This window comes from Mycetomoellerius zeteki, unplaced genomic scaffold (genome assembly GCF_001594055.1).
Source record: "Mycetomoellerius zeteki isolate Tzet28-1 unplaced genomic scaffold, Tzet1.0 scaffold31, whole genome shotgun sequence".
Lineage (NCBI taxonomy): Eukaryota > Metazoa > Arthropoda > Insecta > Hymenoptera > Formicidae > Mycetomoellerius > Mycetomoellerius zeteki.
The window spans coordinates 2,536,315-2,559,865 of record NW_017257294.1 but is presented as its reverse complement, the minus strand read 5'-3'; the positions used below and the strand labels follow the sequence as shown (position 1 = coordinate 2,559,865).

At 34.0% G+C, this 23,551-nt stretch overlaps 4 protein-coding genes across 6 annotated transcripts; 2 read left to right on the top strand and 2 right to left on the bottom strand.

The window, feature by feature from the left end:
• Positions 1–477: 477 nt before the first annotated feature.
• Positions 478–1,817, top strand: LOC108724603 (histone-lysine N-methyltransferase SETMAR-like). The gene has a single exon (XM_018451047.1). It carries the CDS (start codon positions 1,179–1,181, stop codon positions 1,584–1,586), a length of 408 nt encoding a protein of 135 aa, XP_018306549.1. The 5' UTR covers positions 478–1,178; the 3' UTR covers positions 1,587–1,817.
• Positions 1,818–2,742: 925 nt separating this feature from the next.
• Positions 2,743–5,582, bottom strand: Kpc2 (Kip1 ubiquitination-promoting complex subunit 2). Its single transcript, XM_018451037.1, has 9 exons — positions 5,190–5,582; positions 4,619–4,806; positions 4,347–4,540; positions 4,062–4,222; positions 3,779–3,990; positions 3,510–3,694; positions 3,198–3,385; positions 2,980–3,118; positions 2,743–2,908 (listed from the first exon to the last, which is right to left on the bottom strand). Exons 2-9 carry the CDS (start codon positions 4,795–4,797, stop codon positions 2,772–2,774), a joined length of 1,395 nt encoding a protein of 464 aa, XP_018306539.1. The 5' UTR covers positions 4,798–4,806; positions 5,190–5,582; the 3' UTR covers positions 2,743–2,771.
• Positions 5,583–6,612: 1,030 nt separating this feature from the next.
• On the top strand, positions 6,613–14,860 carry Atg18a (Autophagy-related 18a). 3 transcript variants are annotated; one of them, XM_018451035.1, is made up of 11 exons: positions 6,613–7,098; positions 8,373–8,455; positions 8,943–9,109; positions 9,848–10,042; positions 10,136–10,252; positions 10,334–10,488; positions 10,573–10,749; positions 10,845–10,952; positions 11,117–11,199; positions 12,112–12,168; positions 13,759–14,860. In XM_018451035.1, the coding sequence occupies exons 1-11, from the start codon at positions 6,938–6,940 to the stop codon at positions 13,872–13,874; spliced, it is 1,419 nt and encodes a 472-aa protein (XP_018306537.1). In that variant the 5' UTR covers positions 6,613–6,937; the 3' UTR covers positions 13,875–14,860. The 3 variants fall into 3 exon arrangements, with proteins under 3 accessions (XP_018306537.1, XP_018306536.1, XP_018306538.1); XM_018451034.1 differs by having other exon boundaries at positions 8,934–9,109; XM_018451036.1 differs by lacking the exon at positions 12,112–12,168 and having other exon boundaries at positions 8,934–9,109.
• A 2,138-nt stretch (positions 14,861–16,998) lies between these two features.
• Positions 16,999–23,223, bottom strand: TER94 (transitional endoplasmic reticulum ATPase TER94). Its single transcript, XM_018451348.1, has 13 exons — positions 23,096–23,223; positions 21,712–22,071; positions 21,105–21,297; positions 20,798–21,032; positions 20,555–20,688; positions 20,231–20,479; positions 19,987–20,151; positions 19,791–19,913; positions 19,432–19,644; positions 19,058–19,366; positions 18,777–18,938; positions 18,098–18,252; positions 16,999–17,928 (listed from the first exon to the last, which is right to left on the bottom strand). Exons 1-13 carry the CDS (start codon positions 23,110–23,112, stop codon positions 17,838–17,840), a joined length of 2,406 nt encoding a protein of 801 aa, XP_018306850.1. The 5' UTR covers positions 23,113–23,223; the 3' UTR covers positions 16,999–17,837.
• Positions 23,224–23,551: the final 328 nt, after the last annotated feature.

The window sequence follows — 23,551 nt, the reverse complement described above, 5'->3', positions numbered from 1 at the left end:
AAAGTATGATCCAATTAACGCGAAGGAAACTTCCAACAGTTGCAAAACAAACGTTCTGCTGAACGCAGCCATTGTCTGCTGAGATAGGACCATTCTTCTAGATCTAAAAGTATGATCCAATCAGCGCGAAGGAAACTTCCAACAGTTGCAAAACAAACGTTCTGCTGAACGCAGCCATCGCTATCGCTATTCCCTCGCATTGTGTCTTGGGCTTTAACCGTTGAGGCCCAGAAGAATTGGGCGTATTCAGCAGAAAAGAGCGCTACTGGAGCGTTCGCTGTTATTGGTGTATTCTTTCAGATCATCCAATCAGAATTTTAGATCTAGAAGAATACACCAATAACAGCGAGCGCTCCAGTAGCACTCTTTTCTGCTGAATGCGCCCATAGTCTCTTTCCAATTTTAGAATTGAAAAGAGATGATAAACAAGTTGAATCTCGGTTAAGAGTTAACTGTGAGTTGTGGAACTGAGCCTTAACTGTTGAGCCAAGTGTGTGACAAAGAAGAAGACGTATTAGATTATACATCGTTGGAAAGGTGCTATTTCGTATAACATTTTGAAATAGATTGATCATAGATTTGAACAATACTGACGCATTCAATCAAATTTAAAAATGAGTGTACATCGGAAACATCTTCGACACATTTTACTTCTTTATTATAACAAAGGGAAGAGCGCTGGGAAAGCCACAGAAAAAATTTGTCGTGTTTATGGAGAGAATGTTATATCTAAACAAACAGCAAGGACTTGGTTTCACCGATTTGAAGATGGAAATTTCGATGTCAAAGATTCACTTCGTTCTGGTCGGCCTATTGTGAAAAATATCGATAAAATCTTGCAAAAAGTTGAAAAAGATCGTCATGTGAGTAGCAATGTTATAGCTAAGGAGCTTAAACATTGATCATAGAACCGTTTTGGCATACTTGCGTAAGATTGGATACTCAAAGAAATTCGATGTTTGGGTGCTAGATTTGACAGTAAAGAATTTAATGAATCGAATTTTCATTTGCGAATTGCTGCTGAAACGAAACAAAATTGAGCCTTTCTGAAAAGATTGATAACTGGCGATAAAAAATGGATAACATATAATATGCTCGGATTGATGTCAAAGATGATGCTGTGTGTCTGGTGGGACTGAAAAGGAGTCATCTATTATGAACTGCTGCCACCAGACAAAATGGTTGATTCTGATCTCTACTGTCAACAACTAATGCGATTAAAGCAATCCATCCAGGAAAAGCGGCCAGAATTGATCAATAGAAAAGACATTGTCTTCCATCATGACTACACTCAATGGCCATACATGTCTTCGATGACTCGACAAAAATTGAAAGAGCTTGGCTGGGAAGTTTTGATGCATCCACCATGTAGTCTTGACCTTGCACCATCCGATTACTATTTGTTTCAGTCTTTGCAAAATTTCCTTAATTTCGTAAAAGTAAATTTGACTTCAAAAAAGGTTTGCGAAAATTATATATCTCAGTTTTTTGCCAAGAGATCAGAGATATTCTACATCGAAGGAATAATGACTCTACCTGAAAAATGGCAAAAGGTCATCGATCAAAACGGCACATATTTGGATTGATAAAAAGTTCGTAAACAATTTAAAAAATACGTTTCAATTATGCTCCAACTTAAACATAAAAAGACTCCCTAACCCAATTGATAATTTAAAGCGATCTTAAAGTCATCTGTTTTTGAACTAGCAACTAAAGCAAATCTCTGCTCCCCGAAGAGGCTCTGGCTTAATCTACGGATCAATATAAATACATTAGAATAATATTCTGATACTTTGACCTTCATTGAAGAGGTCAGAAAGCCATCCAGGGGAAGAAGAAAGTCATCTATTTTACTGACTAAACGCAATAATTTTTGTGTAACAATTTTTCCTTTCTTTTTTACAGATTTTAACAACTTTTTTTCAAAATTAAAGTATACGCATTAATATGTGTCTGTGAGGTGAGGAGTTTATACCGAGAATGGAAAAAATTTTTTAAATTGAGGATGTGGATCCGTTATCTACTTATTGAAAACATTCGTGCATCTGGCTACATAATTCAAGAAGAAAGAGATACCAATAAGAGCAACAATCAATGAGAGCGCCATGATTTTCGCCTCAGAATAAATTTTTTTTTAAACAAGAACACATAAAATCGCATAAACACAAATGCAAAAATTTCTTTGCTTCTTTCTTAAAACTTATAATTAACGTATTTATTTTAAAGAGCTAAGGACAGAAATTTAAAACTGCAATCTAGATTTTATAACAATTTGTAATATTAGCACTGACTAGTTTTTGCAGAGACTAGATTTGCAGAATGGAATTCAATTTTTATTATAAGAATTTATATTACACATTAAAATAACAATTTTTTTTTAATATATATTAAAATACATTTCCTTTCTTTAAGAACTGTCAACAGGCAACTTGTACAAAAACAATTAGCACTGTGTGTAGAAAATTATACATGATTAATAGCATGTTATATTATATTGCGTTGGATATCACATGAGACCTTCATAAATATAATAGCATTTTTTAACTAACGATGACTATAATTATATATAATTATAATTAGTTATAATTGTATATAATTATAATTAGTTATTATAATTATATATAATTTGACTACATATAACATAATCAAAATTGCAATAATTATTGATCATTAACTGATAATTGATATTCCAAATCTCTGCAAAAATTATTTATAAATTTATATAAAAATATGAATGTTCCATAGAAACGCAAATAAATTTTACCATAATATTAGGTATAACGATTCATATGAATGGCATGTTTTTCAGTGTGATATGTCTTGGATATTTGGTTAAGCACAGGTGCAATTTCAGGGTCGTTTATCCATACATTTGCCGAGGCAGGTGTTTCTATCATTGACAAGTATGCTGAAAGAAATAAGAAAAAAATGTTAGAAAACAATTACAATTTATTACATTTGTTTATTGTTTCATTTTACCAAGCAACATCTTTGGTCTTGTAAGACTAAGCTGAATATGAGGATTACTCATAATTGCTTTATAAATTAGACCATCAAATTCGAGGCCTTCGTCCAAATCTTGTAAACTACGTCGTCTTTCGCCCAGCAACCATTCACACTGTCACAAGAAATATAAAAGAGAGATATAAGAAAATGTAATTTAAACATACGTCTTTAACACAACCATAACAACTTACAGCATTAGCCTGATCATTCCCAGTAACTTTCAATGCCCCTATAACATTTTTCTCTTCAAAGCCCATTTCTACAAGTGATCGCATTGCTCTCTTATTAGGTTTAAATTCCATTCTCTTCCATTGTCGAAAACTTTGCAATAATAATTCTATAATATATACTAGATCTTTTTCTTCTTGATCCTGTTTTTCTTTTAAAGTTAAGACAGTTTTAAATAATCTGATGCTATCCTTTTTTTTCATATGTTTCATTGCTTTCAATTTGGATTATAACTTCGAAATAATAACACAGTTTTAATTTTGTGTAAGAATTACCTTTGAACAGTTCCAAACAGGCTTCTTTAAATGACTTTTTCTTAGTGTTCATTGAAGAACCAGGATTTGCAATATCTGTATCTGTCATTGTATCCGCAGGTAAGAAATCTGTTTCATCATCTGAATCATCGTCTGAATCATCCTGATGTTCTATAAGCCATTCTAAAGCTTCCGTCATATTCGACCTAAAACAGAAACTTCCATGATATTATTTGTAAATGTGTTACATACGTATATAATAAATATATGATAAAAACATTGATACTTGCTTTCGAAGACATAATGCTTTGAGAACTTTCTTGTGAGGATAACCCATTTCTATGAGACTTTTTACGACTTTCGGATCATTAATAGGATTACACCTAGCTTCAAGTTTCTCCTTAATATCGTCATATAATTTTTCAGCATGAGAACTGTACATCAAGATCTTTGCAGATGCTTGTACAAGGGTTATTAAAATCTTACGGATTTCATTCTGGAACTGCAAGAAACAGTAAAGATATGAAACAGGATAATAAATAAAAATATAAGCATGTAAAAATATATATTTACATCCGCAGGGCATTCTGTAGATGGCAGAGGCTTAGGTGGATTTTGTACACTGGGTAGATCACTTGTAGCTTGAGCTATTGCTTCTAAATTTGGACCTTTAAGAGCTTCATCGGACAAATCTTCTTGTACAGGTGATCGTATTTCTACTAATAATAACTCATCTGTAACAACAAATTGTTGTGTTAAAAAACATAAATATATAATAAGCATGTAATACAAATTAAAAATTAATTAAAAAATATTTATATCATAAATCTATAAATAGCTTAATATAAATAATTATACCACATTCATTGATATCCTCATCGCTTACATAATTTTCATCCTTAAGCTGTACAAATTTGATTGAATGAACTAAGCGATAGTTTGAGATAGATTTGGTTGTGTCTTGACCATAAAAATGTACCACTGCTATTTTCTTAATATTTTCCACAGTAAAGTTTGGCTTTATTGCAACATCTAATACATTGCCCTCTATGCTGTATAAAAAGATTTGATGTTAATTAAACACCTGACAAAATTTTTTGAAATTTATATAGTATCAAACAATTTCAAACCTGATAACCTTGATGGAAAAGTTTTCAGGCGAGGTAGGTAACGGTGTAAGCATAGTGTTATTGCTTGTAGCATTGCCTGTGCTGACAGAAGAAAGGGCCAAGGACCGCTTGTCAGCCGTCCTTGAACTTTTTCTGTTATGCCAGGCTTCTGCTATTTGATCACGCACCCATGGGATCATTAAATTTATCTGAAATATATGAGAACAATTATTGCCACAACTGTTATATCCGTAACAGACTACGGATTGACGATTACGATTGACAGTTGCTCTGTTCTACTTCAATCAATTACAATATAGCAAGTCCATTGTAATTGGCTGAAATAGAACCGAGCAATCATCAATCATAATCGTTAACCCGTAGTTTGATATTCCCCTTATACATTAAAATTATATTATTAAAATGTAGATATTAATTAAATATATATATTTCTTTATAAAACATAAATATATAATAATTATCAGTATAAGTATGTATATAATATACTCGAATTTAACACCTTTTATCTCTATACAAATACTCAATATCTAATTTTCATAGAAAATTGATTTAATCAGATATATTTTCTTACTTTTATGAAGCCTTTCACATAAATAATTTAGACCTCAATTTAGTTTTGCATAAAGACTCTCGATGGATCGGTTGCAAAGATTATACCGAAAAATACCAATCATTTTTTCGGCTAAAGCTGTCAAGCACGTTAAAGAATCGATAAATCAGCTAACATCTTCGAGTACGGTGCGTCAAAACATATTATTTTTACAAAACTTGGCCTCTTTTACTCTGTGAGAATCGTGACTGCCATAACAGCTGATAGCCGCAATTCGCATCACACACTTTCTGTCTGCTAAAGTCTTAAAAATTCCAACTCCGATCGCAAATTGGATAATTCGCAGCAATCGCTCGCACTTGCGGCTGTCAGCGGCTGTGGCAGCTCTAATTTTTTTTAGCTGGATATTTAGTGGCGCCTCTATGTGTACAAAGCATGCACGTTAAACTATGTAGCCACAAATATTTCCGGTAGGTAACTTCTATGAATTGAGGGAGCATTATTTGGTCTTTTCCGTTGTTTTTTTTTAATTTTACGTTAAGACGCTATCAACTTTACGCTTTTTTAATATTTTGTTTTTTTAAGCTTAAAATATTCTGTCATAGAACACATATAGAACCTAACAAAACAATCGCGAAAGAAAAACAAAATGTAAAAAAAAGCATAAAGTTAATAGTGTTTTTATGCAAAATATTAAAAAAAACAACTGAAGAGATCAAATAATTGTTCCCTCATTTTATCGTTTTCTAGAACACTGTCAGTTTAATTTGTAAGTTGGTAATTATTATATAATATGAATTGCAGTCTAGATTTTCGGGGAGAGAAAGAGAAAGACGAATAATGTGGGAAAGCATCGGACACAAAAAAAGACTCCATTTTCCTTCTTTCCATCGTGAATTTCCACGGATTTCCATGGTGCGAAAAGCACTTTGCAAATAAAGTCACTAGATTTCTAAAGTAGCGCAATTGATTTCAGAAATGTTGCGTCAAAATGGCACATAATACACGATTCCAAGTATGGTGGTTGGGTGGTTTATCTTTTAAACTGTGCTTATACGTCCCTTCGTGCACTTTAATGCACTAAACTTCTACAACACAAATAAACCCGTATTAAACTAAAGAACACATAAATTAAGCATTCGTACATATTCTTTTGTTCATAAATAAACTAATTACAATAAAAAAAAACATTGATTTACATACTTGACGGCTTTATTTTCCCAAATAAAGCACGTAATACGAATGCATAAATTCGAAATGGCCGCGTTTTGCGTCAAAATGAAATGCGAGTTTGCGGTACTTTAAAGATCTAGTGACTTTCTTTGCAAACGGACTCCAAACAGGAGCCAAAGACGTAGGAGGAGGAAAACCGGCGCGTCGCCATGGCAACGGAACACACGGAACGTGCGGACTGATGTTTCGCGTTCCGCTGTTCCAACCAGCAGCTGCGACTGTCAGCTGTTCAATATGGAACGATAGCGAAGTACAGTCACTTGTAGGAGTCGGCCGTCGTCGGACGCAACTAGAAGAGTCATCCGGAACCGGAGGCAAGCCTATAGGAGCGATCAACGGAGTGAGCGAGCGTGTCTCTTTCGTATCAGCGCGCGCAGAAGCGAGCGGGACCGGACGTCGTAAGCGGGGGTGTGAAACGGTAACAGGGGAAAGGTACGCGCGCTACGCCGAGGGCGAGACAGAGAGAAGAGGAAGAGTTTTCGTCAGAGCGTGTATGTCGCGCGTGTACGGCTAACGCACACGTGCCACCGAGATTTATGCGAGAGATCCCGCGCGAGATCAACCTGGATGTATTAACGCAAGGCTTAAGGTACAGCATATCAGGACTCATGAACCTCGCAACTAACCAGACGTCCGACACGACGTCCGACGCGCAGAGCAATGGTCCCTACTTCGTTAACTTCAATCAGGACTGCACGTAAGTTCGCACGTCGCTAATTCTGCTATCTAATCATGAAATCGTCCCTCTGTTTCTCCTCCGTCTCCACCTTTTCCGTCGTCCATCTCCTTTGTCTGATCCTAACCTCATTTTTCGTTCGTCTCCTCGTCCTCGACGCGTATCGCCTTTTCTCTCACTCTCAATGTATCTATATACACATGTATACGTATGTATATAACTAAAAAATTATATATACATATGTATACAGCGATTGTCGGCCTCGCGCCAAGGTTTGCGTGTCGCGCGACACCGCGCTTCATGTTTTCCTCGCGCGATGTTTTCGTCGCGTTATGTCCTGCGTCATTCGCTGCTCCCCCTTTCACCGATTAATTGCGTGTTAACGAGAGAGACCCCAACCATCGCGCGCGTTCTCCCGCGCCTCACGGCGAGTGGGAAGTGAGAGAGAAAGAGAGAGAGAGAAAAAAGGAGACGGCGATATCGCACCTCCCGGCGCGCGAGCGGTACGCGAGCCAGTCGCTCGACCTGGCCTTTCCGTTCGCACCGTCTTATCCAAGGACTTATCCTCGGCTCCTGCTCCTCGCGCGATTGCCTATCGTTCGCGACGGCTCTGTTATTATTTCTCTTTTTTTTCTCTCTATACGATATTGATATTTGTCCGCGCGCAGACGGCGATGGCAATAATATGGGAGATAGGCAAACAAAGGGTATATATACTTAGTGTATATACATATTGAAGATACTTGATTTTATGTTTTGAATTCTATCATGTCTTTTCAAATAAGAGAAAAGAAAGAGTCTTTGAGAAAGATGTTATAGTTACATCCACAAGAAGTACAAAACGAATTCTGATCATATAAATCAGAATTCTAATTATCGTGATTGAACTTCTGGTTATCTCGATTAGAATATTTGATAGAGTTAACTCTATAAGTGTCTGTGATTTGTACATTTTTTAATCTGAATTCTAATTAATGCAACAAGATGTTTTCTAGTGTAGGTTTGTAACAGCATGTCCAAAATAGAGGCAAAAGACTTCTCAAAGACATCTTTAAGATGTCTTATGAGATATGATGTTTAAAAGATGTCTTAGGCTGGCATTCTGTTTTTATTTCAAGATTATCTTAAATTAATATGATTGGTTTGTGACATCTTAAGACTGTACTTAAGGCAGTCATAAATATAAAAATTGACAATGAATATCGACCTTAATGATATCTTTAAGACTTATATCTCAGTTTTGGACATGATGCTGTCTGGGTGCATTTTCAATAAAATTTCTTATTACCTTTTAGATCCTTGGCAGTAGGATCAAAGTCAGGATACAAACTTTATTCCATCAGTTCCGCTGGACATCTTGAGAAAATATATGAAAATGGTAATAATTAGTTTTTCTGTATTCTATCAATAATTCCTGGAATTTAAAATAACTGCTACAATAATAATTAATAGAATGATAATAAATGATAAGCAAGATAAAAATCTTCTAAATGTCTTCTACGTCAAAGATATTTTAGCATTTTGTGTTGCATTAACACGTCTGCCCAGCGATTCTTATATGTTTTACCATGTACGCTATGATAGAATTTTCATTATCATAAGCATATGATAATATATTGCATAATATGATTAAATAAGTTTATATGCTCATAGTATGCATAAATGGTGCACTTTTTGCATTGTTATCGAGTTATTTTATGTAATTTAAAAAATTGTATATTAAATAGTATTTATTTTTTACAAGCTAAAAAGTTAAGCGCTGATCATGAATGACATCGACGTGTTAAACGAAATTAAATAGCCAATTCGAATAGAAGCCTTTGATGTTATTAATTAGAATATTTCCTTTTTTCGAGATGATGCAGACTTCGAGGATATATGCATCGTTGAGCGATTGTTTAGCAGTAGTTTGGTGGCGATCGTGAGTCTTAAATCGCCTCGTACGCTTACGGTGTGCCACTTTAGGAAAGGAACAGAGATATGCAATTACAGTTACTCGAATACAATTTTGGCTGTGAAACTCAACAGAGCGGTAAGTTATTCAAATTTATATTTGACGTTCTTCTTCTCTTTTTCAATAATAGTACAGATCCTAGTATTGAGCCTTGGTCTTAAATGTGAAAGCATTGCAGTCTTATGTGAAATCTTGGTTTTTTCATAATTTACAATCAACACAGTTGAACAGAGCTTAGATTGAATGCAAACTGACAAACTAAACCCCTACTTATATTTAGATTTAGGATCTTGGCTTAAAAATTCCAGCTTCCTCTTTATAAACAACTGTTTTATATAATATAGTTGTCAAACACATACATAATTCCTATAACTTGGAAGGTTAGGGAATTATTTTACTGATTATAAATTTAAAATATATAGGATTAAACTTGAGACTCGCTAATTACGAGTTAGCTGTTTTCATACAAAGCCACGCAACATTCCAATGTTCACATCCCAATTAATTAATTAACATTACAGATGCTTTTATGTATATATAATTGTATAAATATATAAATAAATACATATACAATTATTATAATTTAAAAAAATATATCTTATGTTAGAGACATGTATTCATATGAACTAATTACTTTTTAAATTCGGAATTCCTATGATAATTCTCTCATATTTCAAATTACACATTTATGTGTGATATTTTATAAAATAAATAAAGCTTTGATTGCAATTATATAAAATATTTATTATTTTTCATAATTTTCAATATAGGCAGTTCAATATAGGCATTTTCTGAAGGCAGTATCACTTATTTCAGAGATTGGTGGTGTGTCTGGAAGAATCACTATACATTCATAATATACGAGACATGAGAGTGTTACACACAATTCGCGATACTCCACCTAATCTTACAGGCCTTTGTACACTTTCGCCAAATAGCGACAATTGTTATGTAGCTTACCCAGGATCGAATACCATTGGAGAAGTTCAAATATTTGATGCGAACCATCTTGTACGTATTTTAAACAAATTTTAATAAATCAGTAAAATCTTTGGAACATTAGAAATTAACATTTTAACAACCTTATGTTTTTCAATTGTACAGCAAGCAAAGACAATGATACCTGCACACGATAGTCCATTGGCTGCAATTGCTTTCAGTTCGACTGGTACCAAAGTGGCAACAGCCTCTGAAAAAGGCACCGTTATTAGAGTTTTTGACGTAAGTAGCTAATAGATACAATAGTGCCTATATTTTATTCATAACTGCTGCTACAATTGCAATAATTGTTTATTTTTATAGGTCCACGAGGGTACAAAACTATTTGAATTTCGACGCGGAGTTAAGAGATGCGTCACGATAAACAGTCTTTCTTTCAGTATGGACTCTATGTGGCTCTGTTGTTCTAGTAATACGGAAACTGTGCATATATTCAAACTGGAGGAACCAAAGGAAACGTATGCATCGCGTATTCACTGTTTTTAATGAAAATTTCATTAAAATGTAGAAATGTAGAAACAAATGTGTCACTTGGGTTATAGGCCAAACAAACAAACTGCAGACGAAGCACAAAGCTGGATGGGATATTTAACGAAGGCTGTGACAGCGTCGGCTACGTATTTGCCGTCGCAAGTGACTGATGTTTTTACTCAAGGACGTGCTTTTGCTAGCGTCCACCTACCGTTTCAAGGTTTAAAAAATGTCTGTGCCATCACTGTGTGAGTATCTGAAAATTCGTTATCTTAAATTTTATGTACACTGTTCATTAAACTTATTACGTACCCGCGATACATTTTATTTGTCTACGTTTTAGAACACATAAAGTACCAAAACTGTTAGTAGCTAGTGCCGATGGTTACTTATATGTTTACTCCGTGGATCCGACAGAAAGTGGATGTTGCACGCTTATAAAACAACACAGGTTTGTAATATTATAATTTCAATGAGTTTTGTAAAATTGATAAACAATTATTATTTTTAATTGCTTATTTTCCGATCGTCATTTTTAATCATTATTCTTAAAATATTAATAGACTGAGATTAATAAAAATAAAGATAAAAAGATGCCTTACTCATTTTTCACAGATTAGACGATAAAGAGCGAGATGAATCAGATTGTGGCGGTTCTGGTTCAGGAGCAGCAACTACCACAAATAATACAAATACAGGTATGAAGAAAGAATTTTGGACTATACATTTACAAATTAGTTGAAGCGAGTTGACGATAAAGATACATTACCGACAGTTAATTTGAAAGTACATTTAATAATGCGAAACTTCTTTATATTTATTCACTATAATACGCTTGAGCGTGTATAGAGTTTCTTTTGTCTATTTTTTTTTTTAAGTAATTTTGTGATTTTGAGATAAGTCTCGCAATTACTCAAGCACTAACAGAATAAATTAAGTATCTCCTTCTTTAAAGCACATATACACATACACGCACACACATTGGTACTGGCAGATACTTGCATTATTTTATGCCATAGAACTATAATGAACTCATTGAAACATATTCATGATACAATTGATTAGTAAACTTCAGTGAAAAGAAAAAAAAGATATAATTTCTCTCGTTCAAGTTATTCTCGCTATCTTTCATCCATAAAACTCTAAAGTAATGAAAGAAAAATTATCTGTCGATAGCAAATTCAATTAATTACTTATAAGAACCAATATAAATATAAATACTCATATTTTTGCTCAGACAAAAGCTCTGTATTCTTATAGAACTCGCTTGCTGTTTTATTGTATAGTAGACAAATCGCTACTTCCATGTATTTGTAGATAGATTCTGCTATAGTCAAGTAATTCATTAAGATTGATCCAGTATCAGCTCTAATAAAATGCTTATATCGTTGGCTATGTACCATGCTGTGTGGGTGTGTATGCGTGTACCGCGCGCCGCGTATTCCAGACGCCTTTACTTTTATAATTTGCTTTATATCTTCTTTTTCTCGCTTCTAGCCCCCCTTTATGAATAAAATAGCCAGATAATTTCTTTAGGGGCTCAGGGGAGGGGGGGGCCCGATAGTTGACCTTACTTGATGTAATTTTTTTCTTTTTAATATCCACCGAAGCCTGCATAAATAGCTACGCGGGTGTGTTGCGTGGCCGCTCGCCAGACTCCATGTCAGGTACTGGTATGTCCTCTATTCTGTCCCTCGAATTTTTTTTCGCTCTCATTCTTCGTACACAAAACACCTAATTCTCCTTTAGAGCTTTTCTCTCTTTGTGTATGCAGTGTGTATGTGTATGTGTGTGTGTGTGTGCCTCACTACTCGCGCATTTTTGTTCTATACATACACGCAGCGAAAGGAAGAATGAGAGCAGTGCTGAATAACAATGTGCCTTTTTACGCGACCTACATCCTCGCGTGTTAATATGAACAATTTATATTATACCGTATTACAAACGGATAGATCACAATTGATTACACTTATTAACTGCAGAAACAAATTCTTAAGATGGGTATATGGTACACATGTGTGCACAGAATATGCATGTAGATACTAGTCTATTATTCTCGGGATAAATCACTAAGCACGTATGCAAGTTTTACTAGTCAGCAGATATGATAATATCTAACATTATTGCATCCTGTTACGAAATATCTCGAGAATTCCTATAAGCAGTAGTCTCTTTTTAGAAGACTACCTCATAGATATCTTAATATTATAATAATAATGTTAACAATTGTACATAATTACTAATATATGATTATTAAGGCTGTTAACACAAATAACTTTATATTAGTGTCATAATTATGCATCATGTTTTATGACGGCAGAGATAGTATAGTGACGTATATTTTTGAGAACAACTTTACTTACTAATCATTAAAAGTACATATGTGACGTACTTCTGTTAACGGTATTGTTCCTATATATTAAGTTCAGTATAATGTAATGAGCTATATAGAATTTAAATAGATTAAAATAGATAGCTCTTTTTATCCAATATTTCCTTCTTCTTTTCTTTTGGTCTTCATGTCACAAAATCGAAGAATGAAATCGAAAACAGGCTGTAAAAATCACATAATAATTTGCATTCGTTTGAAAAAATATTAAACAACACTTGTGCTTCATATTTTCTCTGCTTTTTTTTATATCGCATTTATTATCGAACAATGATAAAAATATCGTCGCGATTACGTAAAAGTACCTTTTACCAAAGTGTGCCATATACGCACATACAATTGTTTTTAAAATAGTTTTTACTTAATTGATAATTATATATATAATTTGATATATAATTTAAGTTTTCTTAAAAATTAAAAAAAAATTGCGTTTTATATTTTATATTACATACATATACAATAGTGTATGATTAGAAAATTAAATGCCTGTGTGAGATTAATGATTTTTTTTAGAGAAGACCACAAGTTCATATTCATTAACGAATTCATTAGTGAATGTATTTCACAATGTGATGTAGACAATGGTCAATGAGATATTTAATATTTGCACTCAGATATAAACGTTTCTGTGCAGTATTCGAACTCATATTTTATTCCTCTAGTCTAGGACTTGTATTCTAGTCCAATAAAGTTAAAAATTTTAGAAATCGAATTTGTATTAAGAAAGATTCAAATTGAAAACATATCTGAATGCATAAAATATATCATATATCATTGAATGCTGATCGTCTGTATACATCTTTATCGTTATATCCGCTCGAGATAATGCGATCGAGATGGAAACTTGATAATCTGAATGGATTTGTAGAGTCAGAGAAGTATCAAGAAATGATAGCGGCGACGGAAAGTCCACCAAAAGGCGGCGGTCCGTTTCGTCTGGATGATGATACCGAATTCCCACCTGTCACGCAAAGGACAGACTGAGCATAACCCATACACAATTAAGGCATATCAAAAGCTCAAACCGAACGGAAATGAGAAAAGCCATGCGAGAGCAACGAAAGAGCGAAAGGGACACAAAATGCAGGGACGTCCAGTATTTACAGACGGCTCTATATCCAGTACTCCCAGTTCAATAGAACCAAAAATTTAAAAAATCTGTAGGCGATATTACCGAGATTGTTACGTTATCTTGTACGCGTTAAAGATCATAGATGGAATGTGTGCACGCTAAATTAGAAAGAGATTGGATTTTTATGTACTAATCCACATATGTCTATGCAACAGAAAGAAAAGAAGTACCGCTGAGTAACACTCGGTCATATTATTAAGTTGTTGAATTTTTAAGCGGAATTTCTTTTATCATTAGCTAAATAGGCATTGCATTTGCAAAAGAAATGCAATATCGCGCTGACAATATAGTAATCCAATGATAATAATTTTTCGAACTGCAGGAATTACACGATGAAGATTTTTTTGTCAAGTGCACATAGAGAATATACAATACATTATAATGCGAAGTATTTCTACATTCTAATATAACATGTTTTTTTTATATAAGGTACTTTATATAGAAGTACCTTATATAAAAAAAACATGTGTTTTTACTGTAGCCTAAGACGGCTCAGGACAATCCAATATCGAAAATGACGGATTTATGTAATTAAATTGTTTTATCTTAACGAACGCCATACTCTTTATGATAGCAATAACTATTATTTATCTGGACTTTTATGTATACAAATATTACCAAAAAATTATTTTAGTTTTAGGAAGAAGAAAAAATTGGTACACTCGATCTACTTGGTTCTATGATCAAAATGACCTATGACCTATATTTATTACGAGACTTTGATATTATTTTTGAAACATCGGAACTGTATCTGAACCAAATTCTGGCATCTCTTGATTAATGCCGACTAGCTGTTCTTGCTTACTCAATCACGCTTACTATTCATAATGTTAATATTTAAAAATCGACATAAACAAAATTGGAAACGATATAAACAAAAGTGTCTGCTTCTTACCCCATCATATGGAAATCGTACAAACAGCGGGATGGATTTTGGCTATTTTAAAACATGCTTTTGAGCTTGCGACATAACTCACATCTTTTTCGTTGCATGTCTCATTGGATTGCTATATTTTATGATGAAATCTTCGTCTTCTTTGTGTTTACAAAAAAAACTCATCTTCTTTGCGAATGAAGATATAAAGACATAAATATATGTGACAAATTGTCGAACGATGAACTTCAGCTGTAATTCTTGTAAAATGTAAGATCCTTTGACATATGTTAGCTTCTTATAGAAGAATGTAAAACATGATTAAGTTGTATAATTTTGCCAAAAAAATATCAATTTTGTAACTATATGATGCTTTGTTGGCATTTAGAGTTCAGAAAGTGCTTCAGTCTTTACGTGATAGCTATGGGACAATGAAATAACGGCAAATGATAGCAAGGATAAGTATAAAGTATTTATAAAAACGCGGAAAAGGGATTCATTCCATCTTTCTTAAAATCTAAATCATTCTAGATATATTATTTCATGCTGATCAGACAGGATAATTTTGAAAACTACGTGTACTGAGAATTCTAACTCAATGAAAGTTTTTGTATCTGTTATTATCAAACATCATCATGCTGTATCTTAATGCTTTATCAGATAATTATGTATAATATGTAATCGTATCGAATGTGTGCAATAAGCAGTGTCTCTTTGAACGCTTTTTCCGAGTCGATTATTTAAAATTGTCATGACATGTTATTTGTATAAATAATAGTTAATTAGTAGGGACAAGGAATTTTCAATACATTTGCGTTTTCGTTTAGTATCGACTTTGTTAGCGGTCGAACTGAATTGTGAATAAAATCTTTCCATTGATCGATGCCAATTTACCGAAATAGAAAGACGACACTAGCGCTGAGTGAAGGTATTTTGTCGCTGTATGATGACGATGAGCACAGCTATCGGTTTTTTTTTTCATGATTCTTTGTAGCATATTATGTAAAATTTATAATGGACCTTATATAATATATCTCCGATTATATATTATATATACAATAGAAAGTTTCTTTCGTGTGAAGCATTCGGCGCGATCGCGAGTATGATGTCAGTATCGTAGATCCATAAATGTGTCATGTCGTTACGGCGGTTTTATACTAACGAATTTTATTTGGTAAATAGTTTTACTTTTATAAAGATAAATAAAAGTGTTAAAATAACCGATGTACATATGAACGTGCTAAGGCTTAAGCTTTGAACGTCATTGCGTATAAAGTTTCTTATTAACACACGTGATTGTGGTCTGCAAATGAAAGAAAAAAAAAAGAAAAAAAGACTGTAAGTCTCCTTATCTACGATTGGTTCAACATTCTATTTTTATTTATATTTAATAAAATTGCTGACGATTTTTTATAAATCAATGTTTCTTTCATTGAAAATTTGCGTTATCACAACTTTGTATGAAAACTTGTGCTAATATTGGGTATTTTATTAGCAAGAGACAGTGTAACACAATGAATCATTACATTCTTTTTGTTCGCCAACATTAGATAAAGATGAAATGGTAACTGTGTTACACTGCTTCTTCCTGGAAAACAGTTATTTCATATAAATATTGCGCAAGATTAGTAGTATAATCATTACAAATTTTCGAATGAAAAATAAACATTTTCATGATTTTATCGAACGTATTTTTAATATTTGGATTAACATTTCTATTATATGCGAAACCCATTATTTTAAAAATAAAGCATTTAAAAATGCAAATTATAAGCGTAAAAACTTGAGAACTTTTCGTTGGTTAGAATATGCATTCAATTGTCTTGTAAGTTTGTTTTATAATTATATATTTGTTTTTAGATTGAAATTAAAATATTACCTTCATTAAAATAAAAATTATGCATCAAATATCAATCATTACCTAGAAAGATTATTTTTGATATAATAATATATTAATCTTTTAATTTTTTGTGCTACTTTTTTAAATTTTAATTCTATTCTTGAAGTTTATATCAAATAGTATGTCAGAGTGGTACAACCAATTACGGCATAATAGTATCAACAACTTGCTACAGCTTTGTAAAAAAAATCGGACAAATCTCTTTTTACTCGTATTATATTTATATTATTCAGCTCCTTCATTATCAGAAATTTCAACGTTTATAAAACTGCGTTATAATGCAGATAATCATTACGATTCGAATGACGAGATTGAAAAAGGCTCTTTATCGTCGTATATGGATTAATTTACTATCAAGGGATATTTTGTAAAATCGTCAACGTACATTATCAGTTGACAATCTCATCTCGACATGGCATAAATTTTTATATTACTGCATTGTGTGAGTGTGGACAACAGAATGTAATCTCATCGAGTACAGTGATAATGCAGCAAAAGGGTCCATTCTGAGTTTAAGCTCGACAAAATACATAATCGTTAACGCATGTAAAATTACGTAGCAAAATTGCAATGGGTAATATGTATATCCCTATAATACGTGTATACACGGTATAAAGTATCATTTCGCCTTTGTAATAATCTTCCTATTATGTAATTGTTAATCAACGATGATTATATTTCTATTACATCCATGTTGCCACGTTCGTGGAAAAGAAAGGAAAGATAATTTCATATAACGATACCGCTAAAAGACTAAGTTCCATTAATAAAAATGGAAATAATCATATGGACAAAGTTTTCAATCGATATTTTATATCCGAATGTTTCTTAGCTACATGGATTAGGGTCTATGCCCTTTTTTCTACAAACACAAAGCTGTATGTACCTCATATAAAATTTCCATTTATCTCATCCATTTATTTACGCTTTTAATATTTCAATTGTATCACTTAAAAACGATTCCTGTGCAATATATTATGTGGTAACAGACAGGCCCTTTTGTCGTATGCTCACTGTAATGATATACAAGGAAACGAAAACTTAGCTATAGAGATCGTCATCTCCATCATCTTGAAAGGTTTGATCGCCTTGTGTATTATCTTGAGCACCGCCTGCTCCACTTTGTGGAAATCTGAAAATAATTTTTTAAGATGAAAAAATATTTTTTATTATGTACAAATCTGTCTAGTAAAAATATGTATCATATTTTTAGCATTTAAAAGAACAATAACCATAAGAATTTAATTTTATTCCTTTGTTGTTTTGCATATATATTGGAATTTGAAAAAGAAAATTCGTACCTGAAATTAGTCCCAAATCCTCGAGATTGTTGAAGCGTTTGCGCAAACATTTCATACTTGCGAATGTCGTTGTCGGACACTGAACGACGTGCAAACCTCATTGCTTCCTCGAAGTGAGCTCGCGTTATTTCTGGTACAGGATCATCCTCATCCATCTAGAAAAAGCGAATAATAGAACTTAGAATTTAGGAGTGATATATATATATATATATTAATAGCAATTTTTGTTCGAATTATTTAATTTCTATATAAATATATATATCGTTTATTATTGCCAAAAAAATGCATGAAATGATTGTTATGTGCGATTATAAAAGTTTTTTTCCCTTGCGATCAGAAAATGAAATATTGTACTACTTATCATAGTACGTCATAAAAAATAAAAAAAAATGTATAAGAAAACTTTCTCTGCTGATAATTTGAAAATGACTCGAATAAAGTCTAACAGGCATTCTACAATAAGCCGTTAGTCATAAATCAGAAGTTAGGAGCTGAAAATTGACCAATCACAGTCGTCAATTTTTAGCTTCTGACTTCTGATTTATGACCAATTGTTTATTGTAGAAGGCGCATGATGCTGACTCAGATATAAGTCATACAAAATGACACAGCAGAAATGAGTTTACGAAATAATGCAAAAATGTTGTAAAGTGAAATGCATTTTATAAAGATATCTTACATCCATAGATGCGGATGGATTATTTGCTCGTTCTTTTTCCCTTCGAATTTCAGTCTCGATGCACTGTCTAATGGCAAGTTTGCATGCCCGCTGACAGATTTCTGTCAAGTCAGCACCGGAAAAGCCATGCGTAACTTTGGCGATGTAGCTTAGATCCACATCCTGATAAAAGAAAAAAATATTTTAAATAATTAAAAACGCACACAGAGAAAAATAAACAATAAATATATCACTATTATTAAATATCTGTATTTTTTAAGGCAAATTTACGGAATTATTACCTTAGCTACAGGCGATTTCCGAAGATCGGCGCGGAATATCGCTTCTCGAGACTTCTCATCAGGTAATGGTATATAAATTAATTGATCTAATCTACCAGGTCGTAGAATTGCCGGATCGATGATATCGGGTCGATTTGTTGCTCCTATGATGAATACATTCTTCTTCGCACCCATACCGTCCATTTCCGTTAATATCTGATTTATCACACGATCTGCAGCACCACCAGCATCACCAACGGTGCCTCCTCGAGACTTCGCAATAGAATCAAGTTCATCAAAGAACAATACACAAGGTGCTGCTGATCTTGCCTGAAAACAATTTGTTGTTAAACGATAGTCTCGAATTCTCTATTAAAGAATGCGAGATGGTTTACCTTATCGAAGACATCTCTGACATTAGCTTCCGATTCTCCAAACCACATAGTTAATAATTCAGGACCCTTGACAGAAATGAAATTTGCTTGACACTCATTGGCAATCGCTTTGGCCAATAATGTTTTACCACAACCAGGTGGGCCGTAAAATAATACGCCTCTTGACGGTTGCATACCGAATTTCAAGAATTTATCAGGATGCTCCACTGGATACTGCGCGAAAAAAAACGCGCGTTAATAAATATATAATTTAAAACTCATGTATATATATTAAACATATAGGGTGCATTCCGTTTCACGCATGATGTGCATGATGCATCATACGTGAAACGGAACGCAGCCCTTGTATTTATTCTTACCTGCACCAATTCTTGCAACTCCATTTTGACATTTTGTAAACCTCCAATATCATCCCAAGTAACCGTCGGCACCTCCACAATTGTCTCACGTAGAGCACTCGGACTGCTTTTCGTCATGGCATACTTTAACAAAAAGATACTTTCATTTAGAAAATGATGTAAATAAATTCAATACAAGGTCAAAGTAATAGCCCACCTTGAAGTTCTCCATCGTTACCGCAAGCGAAGACAAGACTTCTGCGTCTATATGGTCGTCTTCCAAGTCTATAAGATCCATTTTTTCACGAATTTGTTGAAGAGCCGCTTCGGAACATAAAGACGCCAAATCGGCACCAACATGTCCATGAGTTTCCGCTGCAATCTAGTGAATTTTTAAAAATATTATTTTACAGTTATAAAATGTATAAAACTATTAGAAGTGATGTAAAAATAAATGGCACCTCTTCTAAATCGACATCATCAGCGAGTTTCATATTCTTCGTGTGGATTCTCAAAATTTCCAATCGGCCAGTGGCATCCGGTATACCGATGTCAATCTCTCTATCGAAACGTCCGAATCGACGCAGTGCCCCGTCGATGCTGTTCGGTCGATTGGTAGCCGCCATTACAATCACATGGGAGCTCTGCTTCATACCGTCCATTAGTGTCAACAGTTGCGACACAATACGCCTTTCGACTTCGCCATGCGTCTATAAATAAAAAAAAAATATAATTTTTATTTCAAAATGCGATTTATAAAAGATATTAAATTTGACTTGATGAACCTTTTCACGTTTCGGCGCGATCGCATCAAGTTCATCAATAAATATAATGGCCGGAGAATTTTTCTCGGCCTCCTCGAACGCTTTCCGCAAGTTGCTTTCAGATTCACCAGCTAGTTTGCTCATAATTTCAGGACCTGCATAGAAAGAGAGAAGTCTTTAAATATGTTATATTGCCTTATGTTCTTAATTCACGTTTTTATTCCTATAATTCAATACCATTTCGATTGTATTCAGATTGCATACCGTTTATGAGAAAGAAGAATGCTCCAGTTTCGTTTGCCACAGCACGTGCAATGAGAGTTTTTCCTGTACCCGGTGGTCCATATAACAATATACCACGTGGTGGCTTAACGCCAATAGCTTTAAACAGAGATGGATGTCGCAGAGGTAACTCTACCATTTCCTTAATTTGTGCCAACTGTTTGCGGACGCCACCGATATCGTCGTAACCTACAGCATTTAATGCTTCTTCTTCCTCCTGTAAATAAATGCTCTTTGTTATTTGCGTCGGTATTGAAGATACCAACAATATATAACGTATTTTTCTGACCTCTCGTTTTATCGGATCACCTTCACAATGTATCACTGTATCAGGCGCCACAATGCAAAATGGTCCCGGATCAGTTTCTACAACTTTGAACTCTACAGCTCGCATACCACCTCGTACAATAAAGTTATCATCTTTGTGAATAGGACGATATGCTTCCAGGAAATATGGTTTTAAATAGACTTCAAATAGATTTCTACACAAATCGAAATATATATAATTTATATATTTATGCCATTATAAAAGTATTATGTAATTAAAAGTAAAATGTACAAAATTAATTTAAAAAAGACAATATCAACTGATGATTTTACTGTAATTAGATATTTTCAGTATTTTTCTTAGGGTCTCATTTTAGAGTTACTGATATTAATCATACAAATTATTATATATATTTCAATCTTATTGGGATGATGTTTGGTTCTGCATGAAAGTGACTGACTCATAATTCGTAGATTCCAGGTTCGATTCCCATGTACATAAATTCTCAATTTTGTAAGTCACAATTGAAGAGAATTATATTATGAAGAAAATAATAGAATAAAATCCTACTTTGGAAACCTATATTTCATTTATTATATTTAAATCTTAGATATAACGTTAAATTTACCCAGCAAGACCATCGACAGTATCATCCATTGGCAGCACATGAATACGTTTTCCGTACTTGACTTCTGGACATGCTTGTACAGAAACGACGTCGCTCAAACGTACGCGTAAGTTATTTCTAACAACGCGGTTCATACGAATTTTCTCATCCGGACAGGTATCATCTGAAAGTACGATGCATACTGTTTCCTTACGCCTTTTTCCTTTCAGCAATACAGTATCTCCACGAAACAATTGTAACTCGTCCATTTTTGCTTGAGAAAGCGCAACCACGGAATTATCATCCGCAATTGCTTCATCGACCAACAATCTGTTTGGCCTATCCTTCTTACGAAGGATAGCCGTCGCCAAATCTTCACCACTGAAATATAAAACATTAATTGTATATCAAATTGTATATCAAATTGTATGTCAAATGTAATAAATCTTATGTGACACTCCGGTGTTTTATACTTCATATTGTGAACATAAATAAATTCATATGATAAAAATTAGAAATAAAAATTTTATCATTAATGAGAATATACAGCTATAAAATTTTTGAGACAAATAAGATAACAAACTATTAAAAAACCAATTTTTTAAATTTAAAAAATAAGTTAAAAAAATGAAGGATATTTTTTTTACATTTTTTTCTTGAAGGAAACAACTGTGAAAGCTACTCTATATCCTATACAAAAAAATCTTTAAAATTATTTTTCTTATTTACTACAAAGTCTTCATGATGAAATAAACATGTCCTTACATTCTGAAGCAAGAAAAACAATAAAACTAATTAATATGACATCACATATATAAATATATACATATATATACATTCCACAATGCATTTTATTTGTTATCTACTAAAATCCTTGTAACATAATTCCTCAACATAATTTCAAAAGGTGATACGTAACAGGTACACGAAATTAACATATTTTTAAATTTCAGGCACGTAAAGCGAACGCAAAATTGCAGCGAGAACATTCGCGTTCACGCTCGTAATTTTCGCATTCGTATGAACGGCCAGCTGACTCAGCGTCGCGGAGAATCGAGCGTCTTCTTCCCTTTTGTCATGTTTGGCTCGCGCACAGCCATGATCGGGCGACGTGTCGAAAAATTTTTAAGTCCCGATCCGCGGTCCGCGGGAGCATCCCCGAGCGAGCCGGGATGCCGCGAGGACGAGGAGACGCGTAATCCCCGACGTCATCGGCCGCCACGACGAGCGCGGGCCTTCGCGAAAAACAAAGCGTCGCTCTGTCGACATGATGACATCGTGAAATTGAGTGCCGCCTTGGCTGTCGCGCTCCGCGACACACATGTCGCTCTGCCGACGAACGCGAGCAATCGGCATGTAGTCGCCGTCGATCGACTCAGGTCGAGTCCGTCACGAATTTCCTCACCTCTTTGGATCACTCATCGTCCAACCTTCGGTGTTGTCCGCGCAAAAAAAGGAATCTGCACGATGCACGATCTCTCCTTTCGGTACACGCAATGAGTATAGCAACGGAATCACGGACACAAATGAGAGGAAACCGTGATGACTCGCTTCTACCCGTTGCCAAATCATAGGGTAAAGGCGCGTCCATATTTCGCGAAATCGGGGCCGCTGTGACGTGTCAAAATAAACACGGTAACCATTGGCTGCGTTCAAAAGAAAAAACAGTTTTGTAACTACAGTTGTAAAATTTTTGAATATAATTGGTTTATAGGTTTAAGGTACCTTTTCATGCTGAAGCTCGACGCTCATTTTCAGCGTCAAAATAGATCATGTGATCAAAATTGACGCTTGATATTCGTCAATATCTATTGCTAGATTCACACTGCATCCGATTTTCGTCGTACGACGCCCTGCAACC